At 38.3% G+C, this 12349-nt stretch overlaps 2 protein-coding genes across 2 annotated transcripts in view; both read right to left on the reverse strand.

Moving 5' to 3' along the window:
* LOC109834534 lies at window positions 212-1279 on the reverse strand. Its single transcript, XM_020402575.1, has one exon. It carries the CDS (start codon window positions 1277-1279, stop codon window positions 212-214), a length of 1068 nt encoding a protein of 355 aa, XP_020258164.1.
* Window positions 11353-12349, reverse strand: part of LOC109832040 — a 5894-nt gene continuing 4897 nt past the window's right edge. The window contains exon 6 of the mRNA XM_020399496.1: window positions 11353-11821. Within this exon, the coding sequence (XP_020255085.1) occupies window positions 11447-11821 (375 nt within the window). The 3' untranslated portion in view covers window positions 11353-11446. The remainder of the gene's footprint in view (window positions 11822-12349) is intronic.

Raw genomic sequence — 12349 nt, forward strand, 5'->3', positions numbered from 1 at the left:
ATGGTGGTAAGTTATATGGTACAAGTAAAACGGGCCATATGCTATAAGAAACTTTTGAATTTGTGAAAGACTGGAAACCATCACTTGCAAGACCGAGCCTAACATTTCGGGGCTCTTCGGTAAAGCTTTCATGTAGCTCATTAAAGTTTTTCCAAGCCTTAGAGTCAGCTGGATGTCTCATCACTCCGTCCTCAGCTTGTCTTTCATGGTGTCATCTCATATCAGAAGCTGTCTTCGAAGACATGTAAAGCCTTTGCAATCGTGGCTTAAGAGGAAAATATCGCAATGTCTTTTGTGGTATTTTTTTACCATTTGCCTTTCGCTTGATCTCTTTTCCATGTTTATCAAGTTTCCATCTAGAAGCACCACATCTCTTATCAGAAGCTGTCTTCGAAGACATGTAAAGCCTTTGCAATCGTGGCTTAAGAGGAAAATATCGCAATGTCTTTTGTGGTATTTTTTTACCATTTGCCTTTCGCTTGATCTCTTTTCCATGTTTATCAAGTTTCCATCTAGAAGCACCACATCTCTGACACGTATCAAGACCTTCTTCATTTTTCCAAAACAGCATGCAAGAGAATGGACACGAATCAATTTTTTCATATGATAGGCCAAGGTCTCGGATTAATTTTTTGGCCTCGTCATACGAATTAGGCAGTGTTGATTCCCCTGGCAATAGCTCCTCATTCAAAAACTGGAGCAACATTGAGAATGATTTATTACTCCACCTATTTAGGCTCTTTATGTGAAGTAATTTCACTAAAGCAGATAACTTTGAACATTTAGAGCCTTCATACAAAGGTTTCTCGGAGTCACCTAAAAGACTGTAGAATTGTTTTGCATGTCCATCTGGTTCCTGCTCAAGAATATCCTGACTCGACGTGGCATCAGGTGCAACAACGCCAGTTGAATTATGAAATAAATCTCCAATCATTTCTTGCATTTCATCGTCACTCTGGCTTTCTTCTATCATTTCTTCTTGTTCTTCATCAAACTCCGAAATGGACTCACCCTGTCTTTCGCCGTGATGACACCAAAATCTGTAGTTTTTAATAATTCCATGAACAATCAAGTGGGTCTTTACCGACTCACGATTACCAGACTTCACATTGCTGCATTTAACACATGGACATCGAATTTCAAAGTCTTCATCCTTTTCATTAAAACTATCCAACAGCTTCTCATATGCATAGTCTAAAAACTGATCAACCCCTTCTTTATATTTTGGATCAAGTCTATCATCATCTACTAGGTCCATCCAATCTTTATTCGGCGCCATTTCAAGCAATGTACTAAAATTTCCTGAAAAATATTTCAACCTCTTCAAAAACTAAACACAAATAAATGCTTAATTTTATGTAGAGACTCATATGTTCAGATATATGGTCATTCTAATGCAAAGAAGTTAACCTATATATGGTGTCATTCAGAAAGTATTTATTTATGCAATTATAGGGTCAATTTAAAGGCAAAAATACTACCATATAACAAATTAGTAAATAGAACAAATTAGTAAAAAAAAACTCATTTTCCTTTCAAAGCACATGTGACATAGGAACTATGATTATAACTAACAAAATGACTTGTTAATGGAAAGTGGTATGTCCAAGCTTGACAAGTACATCTGAATAGCTAAAGAAATAATCATTTAAAATTCATTTAACTTAAGTAAATACCACACATTTATAGGGTATATAATTGCAACATGTATAGGGTATATAATTGCAACATGTATAGGGTATATAATTGCAACATGTATAGGGTACTTTAAGCCAATATAATTGCAACATGTATATAATGATGGTCAACTGGTCTCTTCACTAATTTTGGTCGTTAAATACTAGATTTCTTGTAGCGATGAACATTTGAGTGAGCAGTCAAAAGAGCGGGGATTGAGTAAGGATTTGGACAACACGTGAAAGTGGAGATGTAGACGGAGTACGTGAATAATAGAAATATCATAGTTTTAAGAATAAAGAACTTTTGAATACTATCTTGTCTGCCATTGGAATTCTCCAAATCTAGATAATGATCATGATGACCAATGCTTGTCAATTTGTTCCAATAATTTCCTTAAGCAATTACTTATCGGTGGGATTGGTATAAGTTTTTAAACAATCATATAAATATTTTTTTATAGGAAGAATAGAATCAAAACTTATTTGCAAATTCATAAATGTTTTTTGCTTTAATTGTTACAAGGGGGTACTTAAGTGCAAAGTAGTTGAAACTATAGGGTCTGTACTAAAATCAAACAGTAACTGCAAAAATTACCTTCGAGGAATCAATTTAGCAAATTCATAAATATTTTTAAACAATCATATAAATGTTTTAAGAAATAAGAGACCGTAACTGAACAAGTTTTTAAACAATCATATAAATATTTTTTGATGGAAAGAATAGAATCAACACCTATTTGCAAATTCATAAATCTTTTTGGCTTTAATTGTTACAAGGGGTACTTAAGTGCAATCTAGTTTAAAGTATAGGGTGTGTACTAAAATCAAACAGTAACTGAACAAGTTACCGTACGTCGAGCCGCGCGATGGAGGAAGAGTTCTCGACGACGGCGCTGGGGCGGCGATGGCGCTGGGGCGGCGATGGCGCTGGGGCGACGACGACGCTGGGCGGTTCTGTGGCGTTGCTCGACGGCTACGAGATCTCGACGACGAGATCTGCAGACGAACTGAAGACGTACGACGACTCGAGACCACGACGAACTGTTGGCGGTGGGAAGAGGTGGCGCTGGCGATTCTTTCAACGTGAACGAAAAAAAATTAGGGTTTCGGCTTTATAAGTAATCCTCGTTGGTTTGGGTTTCAAATTATGAGAGGAGATTGTGCTTATCGGGTTGTTTGGGTTTCAATTCGGTGCTTAATTTATATTAATTTTGGTTAGTTGGTTGTTTGGGTTAGTGGCCTGTTATGATTAGGATTAGGAGTTATTAATGAAGGTAATAGACTCCTTCGCCTTTTAGGAAGCCCAATAACGACGGTATTAGAACCAAATTAACGAAGGGACTAGAAAACCGTTATCCCATCTCCTATCATTACTCTAATAATTGTGATAACTCGATGAAGGGCTTTAAAACCGTCGTTATTTTACACACATTAATGACGGTTAACTGGTCCCTTCACTTATTTTGGTCGTTAAATACCGGATTTCTTGTAGTGGGTATTTATAGCCTCCAAAGACCTCAGCCAAAAACCCCAAACAAAAGACCAAAAAGCCCTAACCAACGGCTACAAGAAAATAGCCGTTAGGATGGAAAAGACAGCATGGCGGTCGACCGTTACGTTCTCGCGGTCGACCGTGAGGCATATGCAAAGCTGAGTAACTTCCATAGAGTTTGGCGGTCGACCGTGGCGGTCGATCGCAGATACTGTAGCACTGTATATCAGCTTTTTAAAATCAATTAAAAATAGTAAATCAACTCCAAAAATAATGAAATTTTGTGGAAAAGTTTTAGACATGTAGAATGACATGTTAGAGAGAGAATTTCTGAAAAATAGTTTCCCAGTTGAGAGAAATAAATGTTTGAACATAGATATATAGTTTCTGAAAATCTGCAAACATACACAATTTTGTAAAATTAATTGGGCATAGTAAAACAACTCCAAAAATGGTAAAACTTTAAGGTAAGTTTCTAAACATGTAGATAAACATGTTAGAGAAAGAATTTCTTAAATATCACTTCCCATTTGTGAAAACTAATCTGTTTTGTAAAAACATGCACGAACATGCACAAACGAAAAACATGATTTTGTAAATTCAATTAAACGTAACAAATCAATTTTAAACTTGATGAAACTTTGAGAAATGTTTAAAAATGTGATTTTGAACATGTTACAAAAAAAATTCTCAAATTGAATTTTTATTTGTGAAAACTCATGTATTTTGTAAAACTTATAAATACATGTGTACATAAACAACTTTACTGTGTGTATATATGATTGAGCTTAAAGTACTAACACACATAATATAAAACCTAAACTAAATATACCCAAGATTGATTTATCTTCGATGTAGCACAATTTGGTATACTTACGGATGAAGCTTGAACTTGGATCTTTAATTTGAATTGCATAGGCTTCACTCCACAATTCAGCCAAAATCCATTTGATATGATCGTGAATGCTCGATTCCATCCATCCTCCAACATGTTGTTTGTCTATAATAAATAGAATTATACAAACACTAGATAAACAATATTAGAAGTAAATTGTTTATTAAATATCATTAAAATAAGAAGGCCAGCATTTGATTGATAAATCAAAGGCTAAGATCTCTTTATTAGTAGAGGACCCATTAGTAGAGGATCCCAATCCCTTTTATATGGGGTAGATTATACAGAAACCCTATGAATTTTAGGTGGCAAAGATCTCGTTGGATTACGGTGTGTTTGGTTCACTAGTGCGCAAGAATATGATTAGGAATCCGGTTTTTTTTATGGATTTCTACCTATTTCATAAAAAAATTTAAGACAAAGTTTATTGATTTATGGAATCCTTTTTTTTCTATGTTTGTTTCATAACATGAAAAAATAAAATCTAACTTTATAAAAACCCTCTAATTCCTAATCTTTAGTTTGGTTTGGAATGAGAAGATTTTCGGATAAAGGGTGAGTACACCATAAGTATTCTTACCCGTTTGATAATATTCAAAACTGTAGGCTGTCTAAAAATTACTGCAGGTAGCTGATCCCTACCAAACACTGATGATTCAAGTTATAACCTGACAACTTTCACATTCCAAGGAGCCAAGACAGAAATTATAATATGACGATCTTCGCAATACTCTAAAGAGATTATGAGTCAATAGTATCTTCGATTCAAGACGCAAAGCTCACATTTGCGTCCCAAAAGCCAAACACAGAGCTCGTGCCGCGTTCCAGACTCAAAACGCAGTGGCTTTGTTCCAGACTCCAAACGCAGAGCTCACATCTGCGTTCTAAGAGCAAAATACAGAGTTCACCACTGCGTTTTCATCCCCAAACACAGAACTCAACTCTGCATCCCAAGCTTAAGACACAGAGTTCATTTCTAGAACACGCACTTTGTGTTTGACTGGTTCAAACGGAACATGAACGGTTTTAAAACCGTTTCTCCACTTAAGGGGGTCGGTTACACCCAATTATGGAGAGATTTATGGGGGGCGGTTACAACCCATTAACTCTCCATTAAAGAGCAAATTAAGGGGGTGATTACTCTCCTTAAATGCCTATAAATACCTAAAAACCAGCTTAAAAAATATTTTTGGCAGATCAAGATGATATCAGAAGAATGCCCCCAAAAGTTTCGACCGTCCCGCATAGGCGTGAGTTCCGAAGCCTGACACTTTCTTTTGGTTTTCTGACTCTTCCGGGGTTTATATTTTCCACCGTTTTACGTGTTTGACCATATTGTTGACTTGCATGCTTCGTCGCGGGATTGACTGCCGAACGCGTGTTGGTTGATATACACGCGTGTTGATTGATGCGCACGTATTGACCGACGCGCACGAACTGATTGACGCGCGAACTGATAGACATGCACGCGTTGATTGATGCGCGCATGTTGATTGACGCTCACAAACTGATTGACGCGCACGTGTTGATTGATGTGCGCGTGCCACTTGGTTCGTCGTTTCACTTCATGCGCTTGTCGACGACAGATAATCCTCTTAGACTCGGATAACGACGTTCATCATCTTCTCTCCCTCTCGAGCTGTGTGTGGATACCCATAGGCATTTTTAGACTCCTACACAGGCCATCAACATATTTGGGCCAACAAATATCAACACTATCTTTTAGTCTGAGCACGTGAACCTCACTATCTATTTATCTAGGACGCAGTTTGATGCAAACTATTAGTCATGACTATGTGTCAGATTAAAAAATATCAAAATTTACTCAGTAAATTACATTCAATCAACAAAAGAACGACATTTTAACTAAATCAAGTAAATCCTAATATATAAAACGTTTTTCTAATAGTTGTCGATGGACACTCATTAGGAGATATGAGAGATAGAGAGTATTACTTCCTGTCAAACATGATTGAGATTGCTATAGACGAAAGCAAAAATAACATAGTAAGAAAATTGCAAGTTTATGTTGGAAAACAGATTCCTAATCTATTTTGGTAACATGAGGTTATTAGGATTCCTATTCTATTTTGGTAATAGGTTATTATGATTCCTAATTTGATTTGGTTTTGGTTTAGAATTTCTAGTATGTTTATGATTTTAGGATTTCTATATATATGGAACAATTGGAAGAGAGAATTGGGAGAAGAAAATTAGGGATATTTGGAGCACAGAAAAGAGGTATTTTCTGAGCTATTTGTTTAGGGTTTTGTTTGGAGAGATTAAGAGCTTGTTGGTGAGATTAGTTTGTTCATTCAAGTGAGTTGTAATCTCAGTTTGTACTCTTTCTCTATTAGTGAAAACCCCATCCCCTTCCTTGTCCTGTGGACGTAGGCAATTTGCTGAACCACGTTAAAATTGGTGTTTTGTTTATGCATTGATATTTACTTTGTTTGGCTCTCTTGGATTAGCGTTTGGTTTGGTTCCTCGACACAGCTTTTGGCACTACAATTTGGTATCAGAGCTCGGGCTACGCTTGGGCTATTTGAAGGAGTAGATCGATTTGAGAAGCTCGTCTAGGGTTTCAGTTGGTGAGAAATGTGGGATCTTTTCGGTAAAGCTTCTTTCTTTTCTTAGTTTTGGATCTATTCTTCGTTTGTTTCCGCATTGGTTGTTGGTGTGTTGAGGATTATGGCCAAAAAAGAGGGAGTTGAGGGTAGTTCTTCAGGTGTGAAGACTGTCCAAAGTTTGAGTATTCACTCGATGAAGATTGACATGGAGAAGTTTAATAGCACTAACAATTTTGGACTTTGGCGATGCGAAGTCTTGGTTGCGTTTAATGCGTAGAATTTGGAAGATACGTTAGAGTTGGACGGGAAATCGGACGACATTAATGAGAAGGTTTGGAAAAAGATGAATCGGACAGCGTGTGGTGTGATTAGACGGGAAATCGGACGACATTAATGAGAAGGTTTGGAAAAAGATGAATCGGACAGCGTGTGGTGTGATTAGGTCTTGTCTCACTCAAGATCTGAATCGGACAGCGTGTGGTGTGATTAGGTCTTGTCTCACTCAAGATCTAAAATATGATGTGATGAATGAAACTTATGCGAAGAAGATTTGGGAGGTCCTAGAGAGCAAGTACTTGACGAAGAGTGTTGAAAACCGTTTGCATTTGAAGAGGAGGCTTTATCGCTTCCAATTGAAAAAGGGGACATCCATTAGTGATCACATGAACCACTACACGAAGCTTCTTGCAGATTTGACGAATGTAGATGTCATTGTTGAAGATGAGGACAAGGCGTTGCTATTGTTGAGTTCCTTGCCCGGCGAGAAATATAAGACGTTTGTCCTTACTCTTATTAATGGGAAGGCATCTCTTTCATATAGTGAGGTCACCGCTGCGTTAGTGAATTACCAACTCAGGAAGAAGGACAAAGAGACTTCTATTGAGCCAGTAACGGGGGCATTGGTTGCAAGAGCAAAGGGTCCAAAATCGAGGTAGAATGTCACATTCTAGAGGAGCACATCTTGGAATTCGTAGGAATCGGTATGCTTTTTGTAAAGAAGATGGACATTGGAAAGCTGAATGCCCAAAGTTGAATGATCAAGCCGGGAAGAATAAGGGGAAAACTATACAAGCTTCAAAGGTGAATATTGTCAAGACTAGTGGTAACAATTCAGATTCAGATTCTTCAGGCTACTCATTATCTGCACTGTCGTCAGTTTGTGTCGCCTACTCTATAGAGTGGATGTTAGATTCGGGTGCTACATACCAGATTTGTCCTAGGAGGGATTGGTTCTCCAGCTTTCAGGAGTTGGAAAGAGGGGATTTCGTGCTCATGAGGAATGATCACAAATGCTCTATTGGTGTTATCGATACCTTTCGGATCAGGATGAGTGATGGGGTGATTCGGGAGTTGGTTGGAGTGAGGTTCGTTCCTCAGTTGAAGAAGAATATCATTTTACTTGGAGCTTTGGAGGCAGCAGGCTATAGGGTGACCTTGACGGATGCACGCTTGAAGGTTACATTTGGGTCCATGATTGTGATGAAGGGCGTCAGAAAGAGTAACTTATACTATTTTCTTGGGAGTACGGTGATTGATAGAGCTCTAACGACTTTATTAGATTTGGCTAGATTATGACGTTGTTTGGTGGGGTATTTGATTGGTGATGTCGTGCATAGGTTGTTAAGGAGTGCTTTGCCCTGCAGATGGAAGTCCTTTGAGCACATTGGGATGAGCAAGACCGAGATGGAGTTTGGCACTCTTATCCATCGAGCGAGGGGTCTTTTAGGAGGTGTTCAGTTAGGTATTTGGGGGCCTTCCAAGGAGGCATCATTGGGAGGTAATCGTTTTGTAGTTTTCACAGTTGGTGATTGTTCTAGGTATTATTGGGTCGCGACCAGTTCCCGTTGGTGTAAAGTCCTAGAAGTCAACAACAATCGGAAGAAGTGTACTGGCAGAAAGGTAACTCGTTGTTCTAGCTTTAGTAAGGGCCCTTTCTTGCGTTTGTGCCGAGCTCACGGCAATAGGATACACTTCATTGGTGTGGAGACTTTGGGGCGACAAGATGAGATGACAGTTTCGATGGGTCGTTCCTTTCTGGAGGAGGATCGGCGTTGGTTGTCGGGCATTAGTTCTGGAGCTTTGACATATTTGGGTCATCTTAGTCATAGGTCGTCGACTGCTGCATTAGAAGTTATTGGATCTGGTGGAGCTGCTTTAGATTTTGGTTGGCGTCGGATATTTGGTTACCCAGCATTTGGTCACATCGAGGATGTGAGATTTGATCTGATTGCGCGTTTGGGATTCAGAGGCTTATTTGATTATCGTTTGGGAGCTTCTGATCTTGTTCTGAGCAGGTATGTCACTTTTGACTCTCGGCATCGCAGCAGGTGGAGGGGGATGCTACTTCACGTTGGGTGGAACTCACATACTCCAGATCATACTGCATCATTTGGGATTCCAGCTGAGGTGACACAGGTTGGGGATCATTTGATTTCGGATGCAGATGATGGATTGGTTTTGGATACGGTTGTAGCTGGTGGATATGATTTGGATACGGCCATTGGTTCACCTCAGATGGAGGTGTTTGATTTGTATCAGTTTGGGACCGCTATCAGTTGTAGATCCGTTGGTGATATTGGGGAAGAGTTGCAGAATTTTCTATTTGTTTGAGGGCCTTTGGAGGCCGTTTGGGTGAACTACGTGAATGCTTGATTCCTTGGGCAAGAGGATACGTAGGCAGTCAGTTTTGATGCAGCCGATTTGGTGAGTAGATATCGACATTTGGGTGAGTGTTCGCATTCCCGTTTGGGTCTCGACTTGTGTGGATGGAGTCCGTTGTCATGAGTCCGTTGCCGTGGCGTACTGGACGCAACAAGTGAGGCATTTGGTTTGGTCGGTGTCGGCTTAGCTTTGGGAAAACTTCGCCGAGGTGGAGAATTATTGGAAAACAGATTCCTAATCTATTTTGGTAACATGAGGTTATTAGGATTCCTATTCTATTTTGGTAATAGGTTATTAGGATTCCTAATTTGATTTGGTTTTGGTTTAGAATTCCTAGTATGTTTATGATTTTAGGATTTCTATATATATGGATCAATTGGAAGAGAGAATTGGGAGAAGAAAATTGGGGATATTTGGAGCACAGAAAATAGGTATTTTCTGAGCTATTTGTTTAGGGTTTTGTTTGGAGAGATTAAGAGTTTGTTGGTGAGATTAGTTTGTTCTTTCGAGTGAGTTGTAATCTCAGTTTGTACTCTTTCTCTATTCGTGAAAACCCCATCCCCTTTCTTGCCCCGTGGACGTAGGTAATTTTTCGAACCACGTTAAAATTGGTATTTTGTTTGTGCATTGATATTTAGTTTGTTTGCCTCTCTTAGATTGGCGTTTGGTTTGGTTCCTCGACACAGCTTTTGGCACTACAGTTTATACTTTGTTCTCATTTTCTCAATAAAATTGCAAATATTTGGTAAGAAATAATTAATACTATGCAGTTCAAAAACTAAATCCCAGAAGTTTGAAAAGTTCGTGGTCTTGAATCTTCAAGTGTATCTGTACATGTATATTATGTTTGGCACTGGATTTTCAAATGAACCTACTAAATGTAAAGTGAATATCCATGTCAATCTCGTAGGATTCTAAATGAATGCGTTTCTTGACATATCTTGGTACGTATTAATGGTTTATAATGTATTTGTTAGCAAACAACCTGTGTTTTTGTGATTGTCGAGGGAAAAAAACGGTCTGCTTATGTACTTTATAATTTGCCATGATCCGTTACCTATAGAGTCGTGGCTTAATAATAAATACGATTATCTAATAATTTTCTTTTTGGTATTTGCTAGTACATCATTTGATTAGCAATTAGCAAACATTCTGAGTCACCTCAAAGTGACTCGGAAATTCCGAGTCACTTCGAGGTGTCTCCCATATTCAGACTCCCCCAAAACGTGTTTTTCGATGATTTCTCGGGATTCGTTCGTTCCATTGCTTCCTAATTGCCTTGGGTCATCCCTAAACGTGGTAAAGTCGTTTCTAACTGGAGATAAGATCAAATCACGAATTATTATCCGAAAACATGGCGTCTGAAGCCTAAATACACCCCTAGGGACCCTATACACGGGGAATCCGAAATTTAGAGCTTTGAGGGGAGGTGTTGACCCTGTGAGAGCAGAACCCATGAATTTCAGAGAGGAGAAAGCGAGATCTTGGCGAACTTCAGCATAAAGAGGGAGATTTCGAGAGATCTGCAACCTTTCACTTGTTTCCTTGAGATCAGACTTTATTTTGATCTTGAGATGAGTAGTAATCTCACTTGGTTGAGATTATTTACTTCAGTTCTAAGTCTCCTCGATTGAGACAAAGAATACTACGCCTTCGTGCGCATCAACCGGATCTGATTCTTGGCGGTCCACGGATCAAAGCGTCCCCGGCACAGGCAAAGATCTCACGCAAGCAGAAGATTGATAAACGTTCTATGCGTGTGTTTCTAGGAGATTTCTGTTTTTTTTTTGTGTGTATAAAAGTCTTATAAAAAGGCTCCTTCTTTTGAATCTATTGTAAAACGATAAATGTTGTAATGAATTCCCAAATGAAATTAATTTCCGACGCAAACAGAACAAGGTAAATAATTTAACATGTTTGCAACGAAGGCACGTCACAACTGTTGCATCTCATAAGGAGGCCAAAAAAAACATCATGAGCTAAGTTGGTATTAAATAAACCAAAGTTGCGTGAAATTCATTAATCCAAATATAATTAAGATCATGTCCCCGTTAATTATATATATTCTCATGAATCTAATAAAGTGGTCTCTCCATTCAGTATTCACCTTTGCTAGAATGAGAACTTATTACAATTTGAGCAGTTACGATCACTTACAGCCACCTATAATACCGCCTACACCACCGAAATAAAACTTGGATCCTGTCTTTTCATTTATGAACTCTCCCAACCTGTAGCAATCGGTCCTGTCATCGTAAGCAAACTCTTCACCGTCTGTCAATGCATAGGTATTTCCGCTTTTATCTGCAAACTGAATATTTTGAATTGCTGCTGCCTTTCCTTCGCCTTCCTCAGGAAAATGACCGCTGCCCATGGGAGGACTATCGTCATTTTTGTCAAAGTTTACTGCTCCACCCCAACTAATTTCTTGGGCACCTTGAGATAGACCCGTGAATAAAGTTTTCGGCCAGAATCCTATTGGCGAATTGTCAACGTGTAACCACCAATCTCCACTGTTCTCATCCTATACCATAAAATATTAAGATATGAGGAAAATTTAGACGTTATTCATGATAACAATAGGAGAGAAAAATTTTGTAGTCCTATCAAGATGAAAATAGGCGTAGTTTGAAAGTGTCCACTTTCACAATATGAAGTTTAGAAGACCTTCAAAGACTATATAAATCACAAACGTCCTACAAGGACTGAATCATGCATATATTATGATCAGGAACTAATATCAAATTATATATTGATGTATTCTAGCGTTTGAAATTTATCATACATGCGTAGGGAAACTACATAGATGGAAAGAAGTAATTTACGTCCGTCAGTAAATAGATAATAGACAACACATTGGATACTTTGATAGGTAAATTACATCGAAAAACTTGAGCCCCAAATGATGCGTTCACAACTGAAATTTTTGATAATAAACACAGTAAGGCATGGAAATGAAAAAAAAACTTGGTAACTAAAAATATATATCATTTTTCATCTAAAAAATATATATCATTACTATTTTTCAATATTAGATATATACACGCAGCAA

Source organism: Asparagus officinalis, chromosome 3, assembly GCF_001876935.1.
Source record: "Asparagus officinalis chromosome 3, Aspof.V1, whole genome shotgun sequence".
Taxonomy (NCBI): domain Eukaryota; kingdom Viridiplantae; phylum Streptophyta; class Magnoliopsida; order Asparagales; family Asparagaceae; genus Asparagus; species Asparagus officinalis.

Coding starts and splice junctions, on each gene's coding strand:
- LOC109834534 (XM_020402575.1), bottom strand. CDS start 1,279: ATGGCGCCGAATAAAGATTGGATGGACCTAGTAGATGATGATAGACTT.